Here is a 27065-nt window from a genome sequence, read left to right on the forward strand (position 1 = left end):
AGCCATTGTAAACACTATATAAATTCTTATAAATTACCATATGGCATTCCCATACCAAGCATTGGCAAAGCCAACAGGTCTCGCCCATGTGAGATCTAGTGGCTTTGTCAATGTTTTTTTAGTGATCTTATACAGCTGCGCTAGCTTCAGTGCAGCATAACTGAAAATAATTTTTAAAGTACTATAATGCGGAGAACGCTTGCTGTGTCATACAGCTTTTTTACATTACTTTCAGCCATTTGCAACATAGCTAAAAAATATTGCAAAGCCAATAAATGGCACATAGGCAAAACCTATTGGCTTTGCCAATGCTTGTTGATGTTTTTAGTCTTCCTTGTATTGCAATTGAATTTATATAGCGCTTATGACTCCTGACGATGCGTTGAAGCGCTTTTTTTGTGGAGTAGAACACTACTCTAAAACCTATTAAGTATAAGTGGTTTATTGGTATAGTGAAATATGAAAGTAGTTTGGGTACTGGATATGTTAGTCTGTTATTTGGATTGAGAAAGTTAGTGGAGGGATAGAAGAGGGAAAAGGTTTGCATTCATATAGTGCCTACCCCTGATAAGGTGTTGAAGCACATTTTTGGCAAGTAGCGCGTTACTCCGAAACCTTTTAAAGGATTAGTGGTGAATTAGTATAGTGAAACATACAGTAATTTGATTGGTGGATATGTTAGTCTGTTATTTGGATTGATGAGGCAAAATATTGCATATATGTAGCACTTGCTACCCCTGATGAGATGTTAAATTGCATTTTGGTGTGTTGCACGCTACTCTGCATCCCAAACCAGTTAAATTATATGTGTATTTGGGTTAAGAGGTGGCAGTTGTCTCCTTATCCTGATTCCATACTGGCAGACCTATTGACATTGCCAATACATGTTGTGGGGCGCCTCGTACAGTCTCCCTGTCTGCCGTTGCCTGCTGGTCCCTGTGATCTTACCTCCCTTACTGTGAAACCTCGAGTGCCTCCATTATCTCTCATTTTGTTTCCTGCGATTGGCCTATTTCATCCACCTCTCATTCTTGTTTCTGTGCTGTCTTCTCTCAGGCTTCCCTTCTCCTTTTCTCTCCCTGCCCAGCCTATACATTTCTTGCAAGCCATTATTCTGGAAAGTAATTTTGAAAATAGCAGACACCCCACCCAGGTCGGGATTCTTAAATTCATAGCACATGCTGCCAGTTCTTAGATTGTATCAGTTTTTGCAGATAGACAGTATGACACGGGTTTACCCTTTTTTGGCAGATCTTAGTTACCCAACAAGCGCCCATGTTGGATTTTTAGTAATCCACTCACAAGTGTCAAATTCTCGGCCCCTTATTCCCAATCTTAGCCTCATGAAAGCCACAGCACAACATCACATGGTGCTACCTGCCCTCTTTCAAGACCCCCATTTCTCCGCAGAAGGCCTGTGTAGTAAAATTCCCCAGGATACTGAAGGGCCATATTACAGTTTGGGTGCTTTTTCACTCATTGCACCTTTTTGCTCCCGGCGCAATGAAGCAAAATGCACCGTATTATGATGAATGCGCTGCCCTCATTGCAGCCACAAAGGTGAACTGCGCTGGGGCAGCGCTTTCAGGTTTTCACAGCAACCCGCCTCTACTTTTAAAGGGGATTAAAGATCCCCTTGCAGGCAGGCACAGTCAGTGACTGCACCTGCCTGCAAGGGCATGTCTGGGAGGTCCATAGGACCCACTTTACCCTCTACAGAGAGCTGCAAGCAGGGGGCTCACTGACACTTTTAGGTGGAGCACTGTCAGTGCGCCTCCTGACAGCTTCTTTGCCTCTACGTCTGTAATAGGATGCGGGTGCAGAGGCAAAGAGTTTCCCTCATCTTCATGGGGCACGCCCCATGCACACGAGGGAACGACCCCTGAAGATAGCGCTGGTGCTTTGTGTTCACTCGCTATAGGTATTACAAAAGGGGTCCCACAAGCGTCTGCGGCCCCTTCTGTAATACCAAAGTGCCCCAAGGGGGGCGCAAACGCCTATTGCGCCCCTGGGGCACTTTCTGTAATCCGGCCCCTGGTGTTTTTGCTCGTGGACACTGTACAATAGAGTGTATAACATAGCAATTTAGATATCAAAAGTGCTATCCATTGAAAGAATGTCAAAACAAGCGTTTGCAATATAATAGGTCCCATACCCACGAGACTCCGAGCCATTGGTTTTGTAAATGACAATAGTGTACAGTCCCGCAAATGTAAGTCCCATTGCACTGCAAGTACTCTTTATTTTATGGTTAAACTAGATCTTCAGTTTGCAGTAATTCAAATCTAATAGTACTTTTTCTTTTCCTATGATGTGGAATAAAATTAAAAACATAAAAAGGATTTATATACCTGTTCTAAGTGCACTTGCCTGTTAAGAAGCACACATCTGTTGTCTCTTTTTAATTAAAAGTGTTTATTACAAGAATGTCCCTGCCATGTGTTGGCTGTGGCATGCTACAGTGGCATGTCAAAGTCAGAGCTATTGGCTTTGTGAATGCTTGTTTTCGAATGTATTGATTTTTGCTTTTGATCTGTCCTCACCTTTTGTCCTTTCTAGTGTTACTTCTGTTAGCCTGGTGAAGCATGTGAGAAAGTTGGAGACAGGGGTCTCCTTATTGGGGCATTGTTGGTGTTTGATACAGTCAGCACTTTTGTACCCCTGCAGTTGCTGCTCCCAAACCTTTGTAGTTGTCAGGTGCAAAGATTGTCTTCTCCATCATTATATAAATCAAAAAGAGAGAGAGGAAAAAAGGGAGCTGGTTCAATTCCCCCGAGTACAAATGTAGAAAATCAAAAGGAACTAGCCCCATGGACAGGTCTAACAGAGTGTGTATAGCCGCCGTCTGTCTGACTCCGTGAGTTGGAGAGAGGCCACACAGGTTTGCGGTATGAGCTCTGTCAGCTACAAATGGTAGCTGTGACAGAATACCCCTACTCCTGACATATGGAGCCTGTCCCTTTAATCTTTGGTGATTGGCAATAAGAGGAATACCACCTCTGCCAGTTAAGGCGCCTTAGCGTGCGCCGCACATAGACGCCTATACACACTCTGTTAGACCTGTCCTCTCACCTTCCACTTTCTTGGTCCTGGTGAAAGCCAGCCCCAGTTTCCAAGCACTGGCTGAAACATGTTGACCCCACTGGATGGTGGTGGCCATTGATACCTCCTTAGCCATCCCCTGCCTCCTTTTAATGCTGCCCATGGCCCATTATTAAATAATTCTAATTGGTTTTTGGGACCAGAGGGACAGCTTTTAAATATACACGCACTACACCATCACTGCACACTCACCTTGACAATAAACCAGCTACGCTGCAATTGCGGGCGTCGCAGCACACTTGGGGTACATTCGGTACCCCTAGTGGGGGCCGATGATGAAGCATGCCACCAACTAGGTTGGTGGGTGAGGCCTTTCTTAAAAACCTAAATGGTTTCCCTTGACTAAAGAGACTATTCTGTTTCTTCATATCTACATACACATATCCCCCTCGACCGTGGGGATAGTTCCTTTTGATTTTCTACATTTGTCTTCTCCATCATGTCAGTGTTTTGGGTTTCTACCAGTAAGACTCCCAGCATCACCCCCTCCTGATCACTCGAAAGTATAGGGTGGCTGACCTGTCTTAGAATGATTCCATAAAGTGACAGAATCACCTTGATCCAAACGTGGGGCTAAAATTACCGATAATTATTCCAGAGCTTCTCTTTGACCAGTGCAGGCAAAATACCTGAAAGTGTATGGGGAATCCTATGAGTATGAGGCCTGGTGTTTTTGACAGCTACTATTCAATCAAGGTACGTGGACATCACCCACAGAAGTATACAATGTTCCTGTTGGAAGTGATGTGGGTCTCTCTTGCCTGTGGAGGGAGAGAGGTTCTGGAGGTATCCCTGCAGGTGGAGTCTGTCCCAAGGAGAAGCACATCCATAGCTCTCTGGTGGAGGAGTTAGCCAGTGAAGTGAACTTACCCTAGCATTGAAGCGAGAAGTGAACTATGATCAAAGAATGAACGCAGCACTGCCAGGAGACTGGTGAGGCCCTGCTAATTAGTGCGTGTCCCCAGTCACCACAAATCAGGCCTTTAGGTGTTGTAGGCCTTTCTCCTTGTTCTGGGGGAGTTTGGTGGATTCAACAGCGTGGACTGCGGTGAGTCCTGATCACAAGGATCCATTCATGACGCGCCAGGCTTCACCCGAGGTGCGCAATGCGGGAGAACACTCCACTACAATTTCTTAGTTGTTGCTGTAGACTGAACTTTGCCCCCAGTGCTAACAAGAAAGCCATGTGACCTTTCACCACCATCAGTGTGCCCCCGAAATCTTAAGGTTGGTTTTAGTGCCTTCATACTCTTTCCTCGCATTTCTCCGATGATCTCCATGATCCTTCTTCCTTGTGTGGACGCAAGAATTGGTTTGACCTGAGACTCTCACTCCAAGAATGGCAACTGCTTTTCAGCCTGACTGCAACCCATCTGCACCTGTCGGAAGCTGCTGGCAGAAGGCGGGAGTAGGTAGAAGTCACTGCATCTGCTCATGGCACGTGTAGAACTGAAGTTTTGCTGCATGATGCCCAAATGTAACTACTCTTGCTGAGCACAGGCACTAGACTGGGGGACCGGTGAACTTGAACTAGACTGTTCCAGCGCCATTTCAACCACAGAAGCATGCAGAGACTACCGTCTGGGTCACTGACCAGAGAGAAGGCTCCTCCATAAGCTTTAGTACGCCAGCACGTGTCAAGATTTGCTGTATTGCTTAGGTTAAAACCATAGTATTTAGCATTACTATAGCTGTTGAACTCTTGCATGACATGGTATCTATTTGTGTATAGGTAATATAAAGTGCTTTTGTCACCCCCAAACACTGCTCTTCCTTTCTAAATGTGTGAGAAAACCATCACCTCAGAAAAGGACCTCGAAATTGTGCCACAGCCGTAGTGTGAATATGCCAAAGATGCATGTTGTGTCCTACTGCACAGTATTTCATTAGATGTCCCTCAGTTCATACATTGGTTCTCTTTTTTCCAACAGAAAAAGATGGCAGAAACAATGTTTCCAGGCAAGACTACTTTGTCCAATGCTCTTCTGCTTGTCTTTGTTCGTTGTCTGAATGGTTAGTTGTTTAGGGCACCCGAGTACTAGGTGTTTTCCTTATACCGAGTGTAATCTAATGCAGGACTTGAAAAAATATCAAATTGGTACTAGACTGCTAGGTTAAATAAGGTACTAAAGTTACTAAATACAAAACCTCTCCACACAACTTTTTTTTAAAAAAAATTTAAGTAAGAGTAAAATGCATATTTTGGGTGCAAGTTTTGTGTTAACATCATTGCATTACGCCAGAGCTGGTAACTCACTTTTCTAAAAACATTCAAAAAGTGCTGGAAGGAATGCTTGCAAACATGCGCGGGTGCACAAGATCTTCCTCCAGTGCGCACCCACACACACTTGCAAAGCGCACACATCATCAAGCGGGGGTGGCTCCTACGCTAAAGTGGAGGAGCGTCACCTAACTGGCCTCAGAGCAGTGGAAAAGGGAACAAGCATTTCCAATGCAATAGGTCTCGCAGTTACGCAAGTTTGAGCTATTGGCATTGTAAATGGCTATGCCTTCTATTTTGGTATTGGGTTTTAAAACATAAATAAAAGACATTGTCATTTTACAATGGCAATAGCTTAAACTCGCGAAAATGCGAGACCTATTGTATTGCAAATGCTTGTTAAACCAGTGATGAGCTGCATTTCGGGAGTTGCAGTTTCACTTTTGACTTTACTGATATATGCTCATAAATCCTAGCGTGCAAACTGCTGTTGCTGAGAAGGAAGCCATCATTCAAGGTGCCACACACGACGTGAGGCCTCTTGTCGGCGATGGAAAAACAGGAACTCTGCAGTTGTAACGGGCCCCACGTACAGGAACTCCTCAGTTGTAACGGGCCACGTGTCTGTAGGAGAGCCTGCCACTTCGATCGAGCCGCGCGCTGCACAGAGGTGATGACAGTCACTCACTCATAATGAGAAGCATCGAAATACGAGTCTCAAAAGCCAGGGTCCCCGGCTGCCTAAAAGGACTGCCAGAAGGTGCTCCAGATAACATGGCACCAAGTAATAATATTGGAAGAAGGCGCCAATAATGTGGTATAAAGAGCAGTGTCGTGAGTGAATCCTGCGTTAGATGGAAGCAGAGAACGGGCCCATTTTTATCTGAAGTGCAAAGAAAGTCGTCATTGTTTTTTGGGAGATTTGGGTGAAATGTCTGGCATCTGTCAGATCACTGGATCACCAGAGAAGCTCCTGAAGATAGTACATGAGCTGGGTGAGTAAATGTGCTTTTTGCAGATATATCTGCACACCTTGGAGGCCAAAGGCTTCACTTCCAACAAACTGCAAAGATTGTGGATGCGCCTTCTGCAGAAATCTGAGATGCACACGCAGCCTGAATCCTCAAGCGGCTTTAGCATGGAGGTGATGTGGGTTAACGGCTGCGCTGCTGATGTTGGAACTGGGGGACGAGGTCCGAGTCCATTTAGTTTCTTAGGCTCAACATCCTATGATTCTGGGCAAACAGCTTGTTCTGCCTGGGCCTAAAAAAAATTCTTACCTCATGTAATGTAATGTCAGTCAGTCAGTAACTTTATTCGATATATAAAATATCATAAAAGTATAAAACATTATAAAAACAATGTTTAAAATAAGAATCCCCTGCAGCGGCAGGGTTCCCATATATACAAGGAGAAATTTTAACAATGTCTAAAACAACATAATTCGTAAGCCACAGAAAAAGGGATATTCTACAATGAGTGCAATATAGAAAGAGGACAAATACAGCAACAGTAGACGACTTTAAGTAGGGCTGAGGACTGGGGCAGGGGCAAGGAACGCTGGAACTCGGCTCAATAACTAGCACTTCTTGAGTAACCTCTGTCTAATCCTCCAGGCCCCCCCCCCCCCCAAGAATTTAGCAGTTCCACAGATGACACTAGGGACTGTTGTCTCATAGGTTAAGATGCGCAAGGCCACCCTATTCGACCTGCAGCCCAGATTTATGCATACAGGTTTCAGCCATCTAGATCTAACCTGGCTGTAGGCCCGACAATCAAAAAGAAAATGGGCGATAGATTCCGTAGGGGAGGCACAACCTGGGCAGCACTTAACAGCACCCTGCTCACCACTCCACCCTGTCTGGAACTCATGTATTGGTAGAGTACCGTATCTCAACTTGAGGTAAAGTGACCTATCGCTTGGGGACTCGATCAGGTCCAAAAAGGCCTCCAATCTAGGCATAGGTTTAATGCCTAGGAATTTCTTGCTGAGGATGCCTCTCTGGGACCTCAAAGTAGCAGCATTGATCCAGTCCCAATAGTTTTTTTTTACGATGATTTTAGGGGGGGGGCTCTGGTTCTCCTAGGACTCACCCAAACCTAGCTCTATCACCAGTTTATATAGGTTGGATACCCAAAAAATCTTAAAAACGAGCTCCAAGTTGAAGTATGTCCTTCAGAGCAGATGCATACTGGCCTAGATCCGGGGACCTTCTGAGCCTGACCCAATATAATAAAGGGCGCAGTCTTGCCACATCACTTATGGGGTGTCTACCGAGGTCACTGCGGAGGGGAACTAGGGGAGTAGACTGGGGGAGTGAGACTATGTCTCTGAAAAACTTGTTTTCCGATTTAGTCAGATCTGTGACATTGTCAAATCCCCATAGTTCCGCCCCGTAAAAATTCTGACCTCATGTAATGTCATCTGGTGCCTTTAGGACACATGAAAATGCGCCAGTCACAGGGATTCACATGCATAAGTCATCCGACTGGTTTATTTGGCTAGGTACGGATATACGTGCGCGCAGACCGCAGTTCACATATTGCAGTTCCAGTGTATACGAGAGCTCACGGCTAGATTAAGCCGGAGAAGTCTGCCATAAAAGTGGAACAAGTAACATCTGTATTTTTTGTTCGCCCACAGAACAAAATCCGGTTTAATTCGCTGGCGAAAAATAAAACCCAAGGCATCCGGATTAGTGCCTGTCCTTCAAGTACACCCCAGTCACCTCCCTGGTGACCGCCTATGGCCGCTTCTCTCCTAACCGCAGGGATGTTTGCTTCAATTACAGGTCACCGGTTCTACTCCTAGTAAGACAGCTCGGTTGGTTAATGTGCACGCTGCAGAGACCTCCCTGTTAACTGCAGCCCATGGGTTGCCATATTTAGCAAGCTAGTTTATGAGGCTCCTCCCACCTGCTGTACAGTTCAGATCTGTGTATAATCTGCAGTTTTCCCATTCGGATCCGGCATGTCCGCCTTTCCATTTCCAAAGGTCAATAAAACGGAACCCCCTCAGACGTTCAATTTGATAGTAATAGCACCTAATAACAGCCCAGGTTGGGGTTCGCGCTGTATAGGCTGTGCTCAGTAGTATTATGGGGTACATTCCTGTGGGCAAACATCACATTTTAGGGGCACTCACCATTTTTCCATGGCGACCTTGGGCTCTGCGCAGGGGGTCTCGGGCGCTTCCGGTTATTCCTGGATGGCCTGCGGCGTGTGGGTCTCGCTGTCAGACATGCTGGAAAGTGCTTCTGTTTTATGCTATGTCTTTTTTTATGCTTTTCGGTGTCACCTGTTTACTCTCCGCCGTCTGTCCTGCCTCGCACGCTCCGGCTCTACACTGGACTGAGAGGAATCGTTCTGGCCCTGGGCTCGGCACAGATCCCGCCGACATGCTAGCATCGGCGAGGGCCTCAGAGAACTGGTACTCGCGAATATCTATAGCCAACCGGACGCCGAAGACGGGCCCTGCCGCCAGGGGAATGACACCCAACCACTCCGGGGCACCTCTGTTAGATTCCTGGACCCAGTGATCGGATCAACGTTCGGGGCGGATCCATGAGACAACGAAGGAGCCACCCTGGAACCGATGAAGGGCCACTAGGGAGGACTGATCCCCCCCCCCCCCGAACTATGCAGACCCTCCGGGTGGACTCATGGCCCCAGTGATGATAACCGGCGCCCTGCGAAAAAAAACACCCTGGGCTAGAGGCCGTGGGGAGAGAGAGGGAGTGGAGTCAAGAGAGGGGGTACCCTCGTGGTGGAGAGTGAGGGAAGGCAGGGAGGAGCGGTCACCCAGGGTGCGCTCAGGACACTGAAGCAAGGGAAAGAAGAGGGTGCATTGAGGGAAGGAGGAAAGCAGGTACAGCCAAGGACACGGAGGGAGCCGAGCAGAGCGTGCCCAGGCTCAAGGACCCCGAGGGAGGGGTCAGTCAGCCAAACCAGTGAAACCGGGGGACGGGGAGACGTGGCGCAGTTCCCAATGCACCTGTAGTTAAAGTACTGGCCTCTTGTAACGCGTTACATGGAATCTGAATACTTCGAAGTACAGAAACCCTGTTCACTTCCCAGCTCACAGGAGAGGAAGGGTTTGCTTTACTGTTTAAAGTAAAAAGTCTGTGTTTGCCGGTTGGTAATTTACACATATTGGCATCAAATATGTTGTGATACAGAGCTTTGGTATAGACCGAGTTGGGGACTGTTTGCCCACGCGCTGCTCGCCGCAGAATACATGGGTATGTTGATCCAGGGGACAGAGGGACACATAGGGGAGACAGGGTACCGGGAGAGAGGGAATGAGAAAAATATGGACCGAATGAAAAATGAATGAAGCAAGTGAGTGACATGAGGAAATGAGAATAAGGGAGGTGGGAAGAAAAGAAGCAGATGAGGCGGGAAGAAGGCATCAACCCGGAAAAGAGAGAAGAAAGACGGAATGCAGAAAGGAGCCGTAAAGGAACAGAGGAACCGAACGGAATGAGTAAAAGGAGCGTGGGCGTCCGCAGAAATTTTTCCAGGGGGGGGCGAACCTGGTAAATGAAGGGGCGTGGCTAATGTTAATCAATAGGGGCGGGGCTAAAATGGCAGACAATCAGGATCGGGTAATGTTCAGGCCAACCTGAGAAAACAAGCATTGGCATAGCCAATAGGTCTCGCCTTTGGGAGCTTATGACTGACTCACTGACTGAAGAACTTGTATAGCTCACTTTTGCCGAGGCGTCTTGGCGCTGGGTAAGTATGATGCCGGCAGTATAAGTATTTAGTTCTGCAGCAGGTCCCAAAGGCGATACCAATTGGCTATGCCAATGCTTGTTGTTATATCTGGGCATGTTGAGAGGCTAGGGGACTGGGTCTCGATGTCTGGTTGGGAGCACAGCAATGACCTACTCAATTTGAATGCATAGGTAATACAACCGGAGGGGTGAAATGAAAGGTTCGCTACCAGGAATAACAGGAAGGTAGAAAGTTAGGCTGGTTAGAAAGATAAGGAGGGGTAGAGACGGGCATGGTGGTGAGGGGAGAAACAGATGCATGCTAGGAGAGCGCTGTGAGGAGTGAGGTGAAATGGGAAGAGGCACTGAAAGGTGGGTCGGGTAAAGACCGTAGGTAGAACGAGTGGAAGGGGAGAGAACACGTAGAAGATGAATGGCAGGGTAAAATGAGCGATCAGGCAGTGAGTGTGAGGAGTGGGATACAGAGGCATATGTGGCAGTGAGCGTGATGTGCGGGGTACAGAGGGATATGTTGTGGCAGTGTGCACAAGGTGCGGGGTACAGAGGGATATGTTGTGGCAGTGCGCACAAGGTGCGGGGTACAGAGGGATATGTTGTGGCAGTTAGCGCAAGGTGTGGGGTACAGAGGGATATGTTGTGGCAGTTAGCGTGAGGTGTGGGGTACAGAGGGATATAAGGCAGTAAGCGCGGGCAGGGCCGGCTTAAGCGCTCGTGGCGCCCAGTGCCACAATGCTTTTTGGCACCCCCAATGACCACCTCCACTACAGGTTCTTCATAACCATCCTTTCACAGCGCCCCTCAAGCCTCCGTAACCATTCAGTCTCAGGTGCATTTAATTCATTTTATAGCGCCGCTCCTATCTGTGTAAGGTGTCAGAACACTTTACATTACACAGATTACATAGAGACAATCAATCATAAATGTGTAAACAGTGCATAGGAAATGTTACATAAGAGAGAGGACAAGAAGGTGTAGGAGTCACAGGTCATCCGTACAGGTAGGCAGGATAGTTTAAGAGGGCTTGGCCAGGAGAATCAGAAACCTAGAATTTAAAACCTAGCACCATGGATGGGGGGTTCCCTTTATTAATAAGAATTGATTTCTACCCAAATTAACCCATTTTGCCACATTAGGATAATGAAAAGCTGGGGGGAAATCATAACGCTCTAGCCCATACCCTACAGTTTGCATGCATCTTTCATAACAGTTACTTGCTCACTGTTCCACATTAGGATTTTAACTCATAAAGAGTTATCAACAATATGGTCTCTCTGACAAAAGTGTGACCCACTGACCTATTTACATTACATTATACGCACTTTGTGAGCTGCACGTTCTTTGCAGCAAGCATAGTAACCCTCTGCGCTACCTTAGGATGAGTAGAAACTTCCATTACACAAAACTTCGATCTCTCCCTCTCTAAGAAGTGCATTAATCACTGCAGTCATTTAGACATTTTTATTGGTGGCTGAAAATTTCTAGGCGTCCAGGAAAGAAGCAGGTGCTTTTAAAATCATATTAGCGCCCCCTACACAAAGTCAGCGCCCGGGGCGGTGGCACCGGTCTCACCGCCCTATAGCCGGCCCTGAGCGAGGGGAGTGGGGTACAGGGGGATATGAGGCAGTGGGGAGTGGGGTGCAGGGGGATATGAGGCAGTGAAACACAGGGTCGGCATGTCCTGCCAGACATGATAGGGTGCATACTGGCAGATAGATATGTTATTGACACAAGTCTGTGTACGTTTTGGTGGGATCTGAAATCCGGGCTATGGCGCAACCTCAATTTTTGACTTGGGAGAATAATGCATCGACCCCCCCAGAACTTCATTCAGAAGACCTCTTGCTCTCAAGCTACACTGTGTTAAAAGGAGGTCTTTGTGTCCAGACCTAACCACTCGTGCTTGTGGCGCGCAGCTCAAACTGGCCATTGTCATTCTGTTTGTGATAATCAACCACAGACAGAATGACAATGGGCGGGAGGGGCTGCGAGGAGGAGTGCGAGGCGCCCGATCAGGGAGTTGAGGCCTCTGGCAGGGAACAGCTCTGCTCCCTGCAGGGCCCGTAATTACGGACAAAAGGCGTCCGTAAAAGCATGGGTGGCCGCAGGGAGGGCAAGGAGGAGCACTCCAGGGGGGGGGGGGGCAAGTGCCCCTCCTTGCCCCCCCCCTGCGGACGCCCATGAAAAGGAGTGACACAGAGAGCAAGGTGAAAGGGAGGAACAGAGCGGGCGAGGGACGGAGGGAGGAGAAGGGAATGAATGAAAGAGGGAAGGGCTTGGACGAAGACAGACATGCGTGAATAGTTTAAGAGTATAACAACAGTATAACAGCTATTGTAGTTGGCTTGCTAAGCAGTAGGATTTTATGTGTGGCGCTCCTAGCACCCCCCCCCCCCCCCCATCTGTTAGCAGCTGTAGTTTGGTTAATCCCACCCATCTCCATCCTTTCCCCCAGATCAATTCCGTTAGTAGCATGTTCAGGGTTTTGAAACACCGGTACAACTACTGGTAGGTTGGTAAAATAGTATAAAAGTCTTGGGAGCATTACCATTTTAGATATTGCATTGCATCCTGTCACGAAGAGGGGGAGTGCTACCCAAAATGTTATTTGTGAGATCAGAGAGGAAATGGCTTTCTGGAGGTTCCCCTCCAGCAAGCCCTGTGTCTCCTTGTATATTTGGACACCTAAATATTTAAAGGTGCTTTTTGAGGTCTGAGGGCCATTCATGAAGAAAAATGCATGCGATTTGTTCGCATTTATGGCCAGTCCTGAAATTTGCTCAAATATTGTGAAGATACGAGCTATATGTTATAGATTGTCATGCAGATCTTTGACATATAGCACTATATTGTCTGCATAAAGCGACAGCACGTGTGTTGTGGGCCCAATGGGTATTCCCCAATTCAGGGCCTCCAGTCGCATCTGTTGCGCTAATGGTTCTAATGCAAGGATAAGCAGTATTGGGAACAGAGGGCATCTTTGTCTTGTTCCCATATGCACTGAGTACTGGCCGGAGATGAGTGCTCCTGTGCGCCCTCTTGCGGTGGGTGAGGCTTATAGTGGTTTGACCCACTCTATATATCTTGGGGGGTTCACCAAACTTATTAAGGGCGACCAACATATACTCCCAGCTTAGGGTATGAAACACCTGACGCAGATCTAGTGATAAATGCAAAAGAAACAATTGATGGACGGAATGCTGAACAATGCAAATATTAACACTCAGTCACAATGATCTGGGTTTAATCCATTATTCTTTTGCTCACCACGCCACCCCAGTTTGGACCCAGCCGTATGCAAACCAGTCTTGATCCTGCGCCTCATGGGTACAATCCAGCCCGAACTACCAAGCCAGGTCCTCCCTGGAACGGAAACAAGCATCCTGGGACCGGGTTCTGGGCATCACCCCTCATCAGCCAGGCTAGCTTGAAACCAGTGGCTCAGTGAGCACGGGGCCCACGTCTAGGTATACCCTTCCCACTTAGGCTGACAAATGCAAAAGAAACAATTGATGGACAGAATGCTGAACAATGCAAACATTCACACCCAGTCACAAAGACTAGTGATCTACATCCCGCCGCTTGGAGTTCATTAAGGATCGCATCCATTACATGATAAGGTCTCCGTATGTTTAATGACGTGCTCCGATCATGTATGAAGCCACATTGGTTTGTGTACAAGATTTGGTAGCATCAACAGTAGGCGGCGAGCTAGAAATTTGCTCAATATTTTATACTCCGTATTTAATAATGATAAAGGTCCATATGCCGTAATATCAGTGGGGTCCCTGCCCGGTTTGGGTAGAGATGTCACAAGTGCCGAAACTGCATAGAAGGTTAATGCATCTCCTGTAAAGCACATCATGTAACCTGCAAATCACCATTTTTTTTTTGTAGATAGGTAAGTGGGTTACTACTTTTGACACACATCCTTTATTACTTGCAGTACATAAATTGCAATCCTAATGTAGAACAGTGAGCTATGAACCAGAATCAACAAGCCTCTTGCAAACTGCAAGACATGGGTTTAAAACCTTATTGTTTTCCTTCTCAATTTGAGGTATAGTGTTGGATTCCTTTGCGTAGTAATACATTTTTATAAATACAGACGGCCCCTGCAACGTTATATTTTAAATCAATACTTTGTTTCTCCCAGTTATGCACGTAATATATTTCTACCTTCTTAGAATACATGCATGTAGGGGTGTGGCTTGGAGCGTCAAGATGGCGGTCGCACTCTAAGAGTGCTCCGGACACCTCCGTCATCCGCTCCAGAATACATCGCCATCGACAACCATCCTTTCCCCTAACTCATCGCCAAGACCCTAAAATACCTCCGACTGCCCACCAGTGCCGAAAATACTGCAGAACCAGGTGCTACGGTTGGCTTTGCGCACTGGTCTCCGGGCCGCCCTGAGGTCAAAATGGCGGCGCCCGTCGGGATGTGACCCGTGCTTGGACGCGGGGCCTTGCTATCAGAAATACTCCCTGCGGCAGATTGAGCCCCCCCTGCGCTGTGCCCTGCTGACAGGCGGAGGCGCTGAACAACTCACCAGGCGAAGACGACCTCCGGAGCCGTGAGGCCGCGCAGCGATCCTGGTTCCCCGCAGCCTGAAGGAGAGGGATCTGGCAGACGGCCTAGGTGGGGCCTCCCTCCCCCCGACCAGACCTCTGGGGCTGGCGTGCAGGCTTGGGCCTGCGGCGACTGTGCCTGATCAGCAGCAGAGACAAAACTGGGGGATCGGCTGCTATTGTGAGCAGCGGGGAGCCTCCAAGTGCCCCCCCCCCCTTCTGGCGCCGAGATCCTGTGGGTGGGGGGGCAGCCCACGACCACAGAGGACCTAAGCGTAGTGTCTGGTCCTGCGGTCGCCCTTCGGCCCTGAAGATACAATAAATCTGGGCCCGCCGACTTGACAAGAGCACTTGCTGCCCAGACCTCCTGCGTCTTGATGAGTCTGACGGGCTGCGGCGCGTGGGGGAGAAAAGGCCTACACCTGTCTCAATCCTCCCTTCTTGGTGCAGACGCGGCTTCAGGCCTTTCGGACCAGCAATTGACTGCACCCATAGCAGGGAGAGGACTACAAGGTCGTGGATCGGCTGTCCTAATCAGACAGCGGGGATCCCACGAGTGGTCCCCTCCCACCCCCACTGCCCATTCTTCCACCTGTAGAAATCCTCCCGGGACATTCTAAATCAACACTGCACGGCACAGCCTATTTTACCTGCGGGGCGCCTTGCCCTCCACTTCTGCAGCCCCACTAACATTGGAAAGACACAGGCCCAGCATGTGTCTTAGACCTGAGGCCTTGAGCTCTACTGAGGGGGGGGAGCACTCAGTCTGACCTCCTGAGCAGCCTGGCGCGGTAACCTCTAGACGGCCGCGACTGGGGTGATCGACTGCGAGATCACGCAGTGGTAGACTTCTGAGACCCCCCATTCTGCCCTGTTGGACCCCCTACAGTCCTAGATTTGGTCTGCTCGCTGTGAGGAACAACACCTACCTTTCATCTTGCCGGGCCCCTGACCCTTGGCGGGGCACTACATGCGGCAAGTGGGGTGCGCCCTGGGTGAACTCCTGGGAGGCAAGACGGACCCCCCGCCGTCCCGGCCGTGGCAAAATTCAACTGCAGAGAAGAGTCCCCCGGGTCGCAGTGGGACCTGCCTGCCTGCTGCTGCAGACACAGTGGCGGTGCGACACCTGGACCCCTGCGGGTGGAGAGACCAGCTGCAAGGCCGCACAGCAGTCTGCTCCTATGGCCACCCCCCTCCGTGCCTGATCGGGCCCAACAACTCCGTGTGCAAATTGCCTCATTAGGAAAAACAAACACTCGCCTCCCACCTGATCGTGACGCGACTGCGCCAAGACCAGCACTTAAGCGACTGACAGCCACCAGAAACACCTGCTAAAAGGGCGAGCATGAAATAATCACTTACCCTGTCTTCATCCCTGTTCACTTAGCGCACTATCACTCGCAGTACCAGTAAGTGGTGCCCAGTCCCTGGGCGAAACCGACTCCCGGCCGTATCATAGCTGCTCAGCGGAAGACTACCTCCTCCACTAACTGTAAACTTGCCTGATTGCTGCTACAAGTCCAATCAAGAAGCATGCAGTGGCCCCTTCATCCCAGAAAGTCGCAAGTGATCCACGGAGGTACAAAGCCATCCACGGGAACCGACCAATAGCCTCCCTGTGAAACCGTCTAACTACTACCAATACTACTGCCTTCCATCGACCCTCCCTAGACCTCCCGGCCATAGGGAAAGACCGGGGTTCGAAACCACCCACGACACTGACTAAAATGGACCAATACACAGTTAACAAGAATGGGACTCGACCCAAGGCTGCAGAAGGACACACTCCAACGAATGGAGACCTCAACCCGATCCTACAAGCCAAATCCGCCTTGCAGGCCTCGGTCGAAAATAAGATTGGAGAGGTACGAGTTGACATCGCCCTGCTCCGGCAGGACCTCTGCAATGCAACGGCCAGGATCACTGAAACTGAATCTCGCATCTCCTCTGTCGAGGACGATATAACAAATCTGAAGGAACAGATGACCCGCCTGCAGACTTAGGCCAAAGAACTCCACAGGAGGGCTGAGGATGCCAAACATAGATCCAGACGCAACAACCTGCGTCTAGTAGGATTCCCAGAGGGCGTAGAACATGGACCGATGGAATCATTCATTGAAAACTGGATCAATTCATGCCCAAAGACAAGCTCTCTACTTGGTTCGCGGTGGAACGAGCCCATCGATCCCTTTCTCCAAAACCTCCCCCAGGTGCTGTGCACCGACTCATTATAGCAAGGATCCTCAACTTTAGAGATAGGGACTTGATCCTGGAGCAAGCTTGCGTCCGGAAAACCCTAACTTTTCAAAATCACACCATCATGATATTTCCGGACTACACCAGGGAAGTTCAAGCACAGAGACAATACTATACAGACGTGAAACACAAACTCTGCGCCCTCAACCTACAGTACAGGCTACTATTTCCAGCAAGATTACGTGTAGGCTTCCAAGAAAAAACAAATTTCTTTGATGGTCCCGAAGCGGCCTGGACCTGGCTGGCGGAGGAGCATCCCCTCTGACTCCGATCTGTGACTTCGACCCAGAAGCCCAAGCTGCAACCTCACACAACCCTGCTCCGTGAAGGAGACTTACGCAGTCCCCAAGGGGGCAAAAGGCGAGCATGGCCAGGTCGAGCTCACTAGTGACTGCCTCCCCAAATTACCAGCACCGGGTCCTATCGCCGGAGGCCCGCCGTCCGCGGGGCCCCGGTTCCCGAGATCGTTCTCCCACGGAGAGAACTTCATTCAAATTATGGCCATAGACTCCGCAGACTCAGATCTCTCCCGTAGCCCGGCTATCGAAAGCTGAAGCTCCCACAGGGCATCACAAACAGAACCTGTCACACCAGACAGCACTCAGTTGAACAATGGCAAATTTTCAAACCAATCATATACTTCTGCCGATGTATACTCAGATCCTATAACAAGAGGGGTTCACCATACTCCATTGACTCTAAAAGTTATAGTTTAGTTCATCTCAACGGTTGAAGGGCGAAAGATGCTACTGTTTTTGATGTATAGGGCGCGGGGTGGGGGGGCGTGGGTGGGGGCCGTTGTCCCAAGTTTCTAGTTATTCAATAACTCAAAGTTCACAGCATCTCAGCTCCACGTTAGTATGACACAGCACCACAAATACATGTCAACAAACGAAACACATAATTTACACTTCTCAGTCTCCAGAGCATCTACTGCACAGCAGCTCTCCGAGGCGCTACGGGCTTCTCACATTAACCACGATACAATGACATACAAAGAGAATTCTCTCCGTATCATGTCATGGAACGTAAATGGCCTACTAAACAGGATCAAATGGACGGCGGTCCTGCGGCATGTTCAAAGACATGCCCTGACATTCTCATGCTCCAAGAACCCACCTCATGGGCAATATTTGTCCCTTCCTTGCAATGTACGGATTTGATAGATCCTGGCACTCGGGCTTCACACGGGGCTCACGTGGGGTCCTAATCCTTTTAAAGCGCAACCTACCTTTCGTACCTACTCCAATTACCAGAGACCCCAATGGCCGCTTTGTAATTCTGGAACAATGGGCGAAGAAACACTTCATGTCCTCTCAATTTACATCCCTGGTGCTACCCACACACAGACCCTAAACCGCATTGGCGAAATATTCTCCTCCTTACCTCTCGGTACTATGGTTTTGGGAGTAGACTTCAACTCTGTCATGCACCCCAGGTGCAACACCACGGGGACTCCCTCTATCTCCCGCACCTCACGCCAAACAGCTAGCGACCTGGGCTAAAGCCAAGGGTATTTGCGATGTATGGCGATCCTGGAATCCATGGGAAACCCAGTACACCCACACCTCAGCGGCGTACCACAGCCACTCTCGCATCAGCATGATATTCAAGCCAGCTCCGGAGTGTTGTAGATTCAGGGAAATACATATGCTCCTCCGGCGTATCTCGGACCACTCACATACACTCACATACAATCAGGGAAAGCGGGGGGATCTAACAGCATCCCTATTGAGCTATACAAAAAAACAGCAAGTACTATTACGCCACACCTCTTGAACATGCTTGAAGCTAGCCTTGAAGCAAGAGAACTCCCTAGGGACCAGCGTACGGCGACAATAGTGGCAATTCATAAACTCGGAAGCCTGCCTGGGAATGTTCGTCCTACCGGCCCATATCGCTGCTAAATGCTGAGGCCAAAATACTCGCTAAATTACTGGCAGCTAGGTTGACTCCCATCTCACTATGTTAATACACCCGGACCAATCCGGGTTCATGTCTGGAAGAAACACGGCCCTTAATCTGAGGAGTCTACATAGTGTCATGGCGTGGATTCCCACAATTCAAGAGGCAGCTGTCATCCTCTCCTTAGACGCACGTATGGCCTTTGATATGGTTGAGTGGCCCTTCCTCTTCGCTGTCCTTACACATCTAGGCTTTGACCCCAAATTTTGTGCCTGGATACGACTTTTAAATACAAAACCCCTAGCTCACGTAGATGTGAACGGTCATATATCAGCCGACTTTCCTTTGGGGCGTGGAACGCGTCAAGGATGGCCCCTATCTCGACTTTTAATTGCTCTTATACTGAAGCCACTGGCAGCCTGGTTAAGGAGGGATCCGGTTATTCGGGGGCTCCATTGGGGGGAGGGATGGGAAGACCGTAGATCCCTATATGCGGATGATGTGTTGTTGTACATGGCATCCCCCAAGCGGTCCATCATCGGACTCCTGGATATTTTTGAGTCGTATGGCAAATTCTCCGGATATACCATAAACTGAGCCAAGTCGATCCTGTACATCCTTAGCTGCCTCCCCGCCACAACTCCCGAAGGGGTGTAGTTTGAGTACTTGGGAATTTGTATCACACCACTACCTGAGGAATTCATAGGAAAAAACCTCCTGCCACCTCTGAAAACACTTCAACAAGACGCGAAGAATTGTCAGTCCTAACCTTAACACTGCTCAGAAAAGCCATGCTTTTTAAAATGATGGCACTTCCTAGGTTTCTCTATGCCCTGCAAAATACCCCATTTCTAGTTCCCCCAAGCTACTTTGGCTTTAATTGCCTTGAAGTGTCAAACTTGCTCTGGAACAAAAAAACAGCCCGAATCGCCATGAATAAATTGGTAAACAGTTGGTATGATGGCAGAATCGCACTCCCAGATATACAACTATACTACTGGGCTTCCCAGCTAATAGTATTTAATCAGTGGCTTCACACCCCACAAACCGACCCAGCGTTCTGTTCAGACAGGCATAGTCTGGGAGAAGGAGGAATAATGAGGGCATTATACACTAAAAAGCGCACAATACCACTGATAGGACCCACAGCACATACAGTCCAAATTTGGCACATAGTCCTCAAAAATCTAGGATGGGATGGAGTCATAACCCAGCTTACCCCACTTTGGGAAACAAAAGGGCTGGGCAAACTTAGCACTAGTAAAGGTTTTAGACGGTGGGACTCCATAGGAATCTCTATGGTGGGTGATTTGTGGGCAAAGGGAGAAGTTGTTACATTTGCCCACCTCCAGGAGGAATACGAGATGGCGCATTCCGAAATATTTAGATACATCCAAATCAGGCATGCACTCATGGCGGCTATCCCAGCTGGCACTACACTCCCTGAGGCCTCCCCATTAGAAGATAGGCTATTAACAGAGTATATGGACAAGAAGGCTATTTCCCTCACATATATCAAAATCATCAATAATCAACCAGATCCCACAAAACCTCTCAGTGACATATGGCTGGCCAAAGTTGGGGATTTAGATGAGACAGATTGGCAGGAAGTGCTTTCATCCCCACGCGTAGTGGCGATATCCTCAGAATGAAGACCAGTACAATTAAAGATACTTCATCGCATCTACTATACGAGAGATACCCTACACAAAATAGGAAAGGCTGAGAACACACTTTGTTTGCGACAATGCGGGGCAGTTGGTACCTTTAATCATACACTGTGGGAGTGCCCAGTCATAACGTCCTATTGGGAAAAAATCCTGTGAACCATTACGCAAGTTAGTGGAGTGACTGTCGTCCCAGAGCCCAGGAGGTGTCTCTTAAATATCTGGGAACCTACTGACCTTACTCATGCAGCACAGGACTGGGCAACGCTGAGCATGATGTTTGGCAAGCGAAATATATCCAAATACTGGGGTTCACAATCTTCTATGACGCTCCACGAATGGTGTAACGATATGGATGGTGCTATGGTGGCGGAAAAGGCGGCGCGCATGCACCGGGGGTGCCCTAAAAAGTGGGAACAAGTGTGGGTAACCTGGAACGCTTATAGAGGGAACATCTGTACTCCACTACTGATTGAGTCCGAGACGACTTCTAGCTGATCCAAATGGGTATGGAGTGATGATTGTCGATGTTTACTAATGTATAGGTAGTAAATGGACAACTGTCATGGATATGGTAATGGACTGTAAGACGTGCTATGTAAACGAAGATTTCATTTTATAACCGTGTGTTCTTAAGATTGACCTGTACTCAATAACAAGAAGTTTAAAAAAAATTGCTTTATACGCAGACGATGTTCTGCTCTTTCTCGCAGACCCGGCCCGATCCGGTCCTAGATGTCTACATATATTGCAGTCTCCGGTTTGCGCCTGAACTCGGCCAAGTTTACTTTAGTCCCTTTGCATCTCTCAAGGGAATGTTTCGATTGGCAATCCTTCAAATACTTGGGTATATGGGTCGCCCTACTTCCCGACCTAAGCTGGGCACTCAACATGACTCCTCTGGTCGCTAAAACCAAACTAGACCTGCAGAAATGGCAAAAACTATCACTTAACTCGCTAGGGAGAATAGCACTATTCAGAATGATGATTCTCCCCCGATTCTTTTACGTCATTTAGAATACTCTCTTCCATGTCCCCCGAATCTGGTTTAGAGGAATAGACAGTCTATTTATAAGGTTTCTCTGGAGTGGCCCCCGGCCGCATATGGCGCTTCCGTACTGCTAAATCCCACCCTTCGACGGAGGCATGGGTCTAACGACCCTGTACTTAAATTATCTTGCATCCTGTCTCCTGGTAATTAACGACTAGTTCAACGGGGGTGGTCTGACCCTGCTTGCAGGACCAAACTTAAAGACTTAGGCCTCTCTCAGGTTCAGGCTATGATGTATGGATCTCCCATTCCTCGGGCCCTCCCCATGGTGACCCGAACAGTCCTGTTAGCCTAGAACGCCTCCCTACGACACACCCACTGGAAGGACAAACTGACTCAGCAGACACCCCTATGGCAGGGCACATGGTTGTGGGAGGTGGGGGTCTGGAAGGTTCTAAGAGCTGGGATCTCATTGGTATCTCCCAGCTTAAAGCTGTGTGGGTCAGTGACCATATCCGCTCCTTTGCAGATCTGCAAACCAGACACTTGCTTCACCCGTCCCAGTTTTACAGATACTTACAACTTCGCCATGCCCTAGAAATGCATATAAAACCCCGGAACATCACTGCCAGAACACAGCCCCCTTGAAGCTCAGATTACAATGGGTAACGTCAGGAGTGGGGGGGGGGGGAGGTGAGTCTCGCGTATATACCGCTCCCTAACTAACAACGCTCCTACTTCCCTTGACCCATTGAGAGCTAAATGGGAGACCTGGTTGGGCCCTCTGGAGGAGGAGGACTGGAGAGACGCTCTGATGGCCGCCAAGACTATCACTGTCTCAGCTAGACTTCGTCTGGTTCAGCTTTACTACGTGCACGCCTCCTACCTCACCCTAGCCCGCCTACACAAAGCAGGCCTAATTCCACACCCAACATGCACAAGATGCAGTGCCGAACCTGCAGATTTCTTCCACATGGTATGGTCCTGCTCACATATAACCTCTTATTGGGCTGCCCTGGAGGCAGAGCTCACATGGGTGTTGGGGTGGGAGGTCCCACACAAACCACTAAACATACTACTGGGTGTCACAGATGAGTTAGATGGATCAAGAGCGGACACAATGTTTCTAGGGACCACTCTTGTAGCAGCCAAACGCGACATAGCAATGGCATGGAAGAATCCCACCCCACCCACTATAACTAAATGGCGCAGAGGAGTGGACTGGTGCGCCGCACAAGAACTACCACTGTCCGAGGCTAGGGGTTGTCAGACCAAACACCGGAGGATATGGGGTAAATGGTTGGGAATGCTCGACTAATTAACTTCCTTGTATTCCCAGGTCTCATCCTATATGTCCTGCTGAAGATAGAGAAACAACCATGTATAATGTCACAAGATTGTTTCACTCGCCAAATGCCACATTTTGTGGTGCTGCTGACCATGCTGTACTGTTTGTACTTATGTTTTTACCACTATCTCTTTGCAAAATCAATAACATTAATTATCAAAAAAGAATACATGCATGTAGCTTGTATAGGAAAGGTAAAGTCAAAAACTTGCCTCAAATGTTTCTTTTAAGTACTTGACTTGTAAAGTGATACTTGTGTGCCTTTGTTTACCATCCATTGCGTTGGAATCTAGGTATTAGGCTCCAGGTGGCTCCAAGCCAAGATCATTCTTGAACAAAACTAAGGCTGTTGGCCCTTTAAATGAGGCCTTTGTTTTGGGCCAACTTAAATTGTAAATAAGAAAGCCCCTTCACTGCCTGTAGATTCCTGCTCAGAACCGAAAGCAGACAACCTGTGGGCCCTGCTCAATGTGTTCCTGTATTGGTAAATTACACTGGGAAAGAATTTAGCATATTTCACTTGGTCCAGCCCGGATCCCGGTTCAAGCTCAATACTAACTGTCTCATTCTTCTGACTTCTTGCATCAAACCTGCTGTTAAGTAAATACTTATGATGGTAGCATTTTCTGTGCACTGTCCTTTTCTATCCTGGGGTGTATGTAGGTGCTACAGAAGTAAACCATTCATGTCACAGGGGTGCGTATCTACATTGCAAAATGGTCCGAAGACCTTATTAAATAGAGCTAAATGTGTGTGTAATGCACCTTGTGCGCACTCGTTGTAAACAAAGGTTTGGAGTGGTGATTGCCACAGATTTATATTGCTGAGCAAAGCACTCAAACGTACAAATTGTTTTTTGGTGCAAATAGCCTTGGTTGCAGCGCCCAGAGATCTTGAACTGCCGCACACAAGGAAATAAATTAGAGGGAACACTGGTCATAAACACTGGCAGTCACTCTGGGTAGCATTCCAACCCATCATTTTATTTACCCATTGTGACTTACTAGATTGAAGATGGCTTTAAGCAATTCGGTACTGTCCCGGCCTGTCAAGGGAATAGTCCATCCTGAACTGCAAGACAAGTCCTTCATTAAAGGGACTACAAGCAACCCAAGTCTGGTTTTGGCCTTTGTAGGCCTCGTCACTGAGATATTGCTTGGATCCTGCGGCACAGCGGGCACGGGACCCACGTGTGTTCTTTTTCTTGGCCATTTAAGGTGTTCTGCAACAAACGCAGAAGAGATGATGGGGGGCATGCTTGCAAATAGTCTAAAACACTTGGTAAATAGGATAAATAAGGCAGAAAACTCCTCAAAGGAGTTATATCATATCCTCAAAGAATTCACTACTTCTACTAATGAACCTACTGTATCCATCTCTCAAAAGTGGACTGATTCCCTCTCAGAATTTTTTGAGGAAAAAATCATGAATATCCATCGTACCTTCCCCACTGCCCTTAATTACATCGACATTGAAGAACTCCCCTATCCCCCACTTGGCTATGGTGAACTTTTACATGATTTCAAGGAATGCGACCCCAAATCCGTCACGAGGCCATGATAAAAATCAAATCTGGCTCTCCAGATGATCCTTTCCCTTCTAAGTTTTTACCTATGTTTGCTCCTACAGTACTAACTGGACTGGTCAAAGTATTCAATAAGTCCTTGGCAGAATCCGACTTTTCGCCGTGCTGGAAGATAGCCAGAATCAGGCCATTTTAAAGAAGCCATTGGCGGATCCGGAGGCACTTTTGAATTATCGGCCAATCTCTTTACTACCTTATTTCGGGAAAATACTGGAGTCCCTGGTAAATAAACAGCTGGTGAGCCACCTTGAAAGCCACGGACTTCTAGATCCCTCCCAATCCGGTTTCAGAGCTGCACACAGCACGGAGACCGCTCTGATCTAGGTCATTGACAATATCAGATTAGCTTTAGACAAACATCAGTCAGCTATCCTCATTCTGCTCGACTTGTCGGCGGCCTTCGACACCATCTCCCATCATATTCTTGAACGACGACTTTGGGAGATTGGGGTCAGGGGGCCGGGCTTGAAATGGTTCAGCAGTTACTTGAGGGATCGCAAAACTATTGTCCAGATGGGAAACATCACTTCCAGTGAACGACCAGTAAAGATGGGCGTTTCCCAGGGCTCCATCTTGATCTCCACCCTTTTTAATCTTTATATGACCCCTCTAGCTGCAGTGATCAGACAATATGGCTTTGATGTCATATCCTACACTGATGACACTCCGATTCTGATCACTCTTGGTCCTGATCCTTGTGAAATCAAGCAACGCCTTAAAGATTGTCTGATTCACATGGATAAATGGATGCTATCTAACCATCTCCAGTTAAATGGGACCAAATTGGAGATTATGCTCTTTGGCAAAGCAACTGACCACTGGTCGCACGACTGGTGGCCGTCTAGGCTCGGCCCGTGTCCTCCTCATAAGAATGTGGTCCGAAACTTAGGCTTCTACATCGACAACAACTTGTCTATGAGGGGGCATGTGAATCAGGTTATCGGCACGTGTTACGGTGTCATGCGGAGCCTTCGCAAAGTTTTCAAGTGGCTTCCCTTCGAGGCCCGCAGACCCTTAATACAAGGTCTAATTATCAATAGAATGGACTATGGCAATGCTCTTTTGCTTGCTATCAATTCTGATCTTTTAAATAAACTCCAGGTTCTCCAGGATACGGCAGCGAGGCTGGTCCTAGACCGCCCATATAGAACCTCGGCTTCATCTTGCCTAAACACTCTTCACTGGCTCCCTGTGAGAAAACGAACTCTCTTCAAAACTCTGTTTAACCCATAAGCAAATGTATGGCAGCGGCCCAAAATATTGGTTGCCGAAACTCCGATGGTATCAACCCTCCACTGCTCTGCGTTCTAGTGACGCTGCCCTGCTTACCCCCCTTAAAATTCACACTGCAAGACAGGGGGTCCATGCTTTTTCTTATCTGGCCCCAGCATCTTGGAACAAGATGCCCTACCATCTCCGCAACACGTCAGACCACAGCTGTTTCCGTAAGAAGCTAAAGACCTGGCTTTTTGGAAACTAGTCTCCGGTCTGTTCATTTTCTCAGAGCCGTCTGCAAGCACCATGAGACTCGGAAGAGTGATATGTGCGCGATATAAGTACTTCTGACTTGAAAACACTGGCAATCGCTGCGGGTAGCCTTCAAACACATCGTTTTTTGCCCATTGTAAAGAGTATACCCAGATGTGGGTCCATTGCTCACGGTGCCACAGAATCCATGCAGTACCTCACCAACGTGGCCTAACTAGGGTGAAACCGTCTGGAGTTGATTGTGTTGCCTACTGGAGTGGACCTTGCCTGTCAGTTCGGGGAGGACTATTCCTTTCAGGAGCTGGACCAGTACTGATTTGCACAACGTGGGCCTCAGTCTAGAGTGGCACAGATGGGTTGGAATGCTGCCCAGAGCGATTGCCAGCAGTTTAGACTATTTGCAAGCATTCGTCCCGTCTCCTTTCACAAGCTTGACTCTCAGAATTATGCTTCTACTGTATGTATCTGATGCTGAACTTAAGCTTGATTTTTTTTTTTCGTCACTTTTTCAATAATTCTTACCCGTGAAACCATACCAGGTTTTAAATTACATTTGCTTTAACTCTGAGAAGTTTGAAATGGGGCACTATCTCAGATATTCCTGTTGCCCAGAAGTTGACGCTGCAGACCCATACATGCCTCACCCTTACATGCCTCACTCCTCTTCAGAAAGTATGAAAGTGGGGTGCATCTTAAATAACAAAGCACGTTTGAAGGGCATTTTAATGCTCGAAGTGTCAAATGGATTAAACGGTGCTGGAGAGAAGTGGTGATCTTACACAGGTAGTGTTGTTTCTTTAGACTTTCAATCTTTTGATTTTCAGTGTCTGCTCTGAAATGATTTTCAAACGTCACCGTGAAACTGTATCATAGTATTGTATTATTTACATGCTTTTTGTTTTTTTGTAGCTTTTTCCTGGAGAAGAACATGTTTGTTTTCTTTTTGAACATCCTGCGCCAAAAATCTGGTCGTTATGTCTGTGTTCAGTTACTCCAGACCTTGAACATCCTCTTTGAAAATATCAGTCACGAGACTTCTCTTTGTAAGTGCACATTAGTTTCCTTTATTTGTCCATGCATGTCTTCCTGTTTGTTGCATGCATTGCTGCTATTATATGGTTGTTGTTTTTTGAATCCACTAAGTTTGACATATAAGTAATGTGTAATGAACACAGATATAAAGTTTAATGTAAC

General features: G+C 48.0%; 1 protein-coding gene across 4 annotated transcripts in view; it reads left to right on the forward strand.

Moving 5' to 3' along the window:
* Window positions 1–27065, forward strand: part of CLEC16A (C-type lectin domain containing 16A) — a 645672-nt gene that overhangs the window by 37751 nt on the left and 580856 nt on the right. For all 4 annotated transcript variants that reach the window (XM_085632123.1, XM_085632125.1, XM_085632126.1 and 1 more), the window contains exon 3: window positions 26781–26914. In XM_085632123.1, coding sequence (XP_085488249.1) covers window positions 26781–26914 — 134 coding nt within the window. The remainder of the gene's footprint in view (window positions 1–26780; window positions 26915–27065) is intronic.

Source organism: Triturus cristatus, chromosome 10 (assembly GCF_964204655.1).
Source record: "Triturus cristatus chromosome 10, aTriCri1.1, whole genome shotgun sequence".
NCBI classification, from domain to species: domain Eukaryota; kingdom Metazoa; phylum Chordata; class Amphibia; order Caudata; family Salamandridae; genus Triturus; species Triturus cristatus.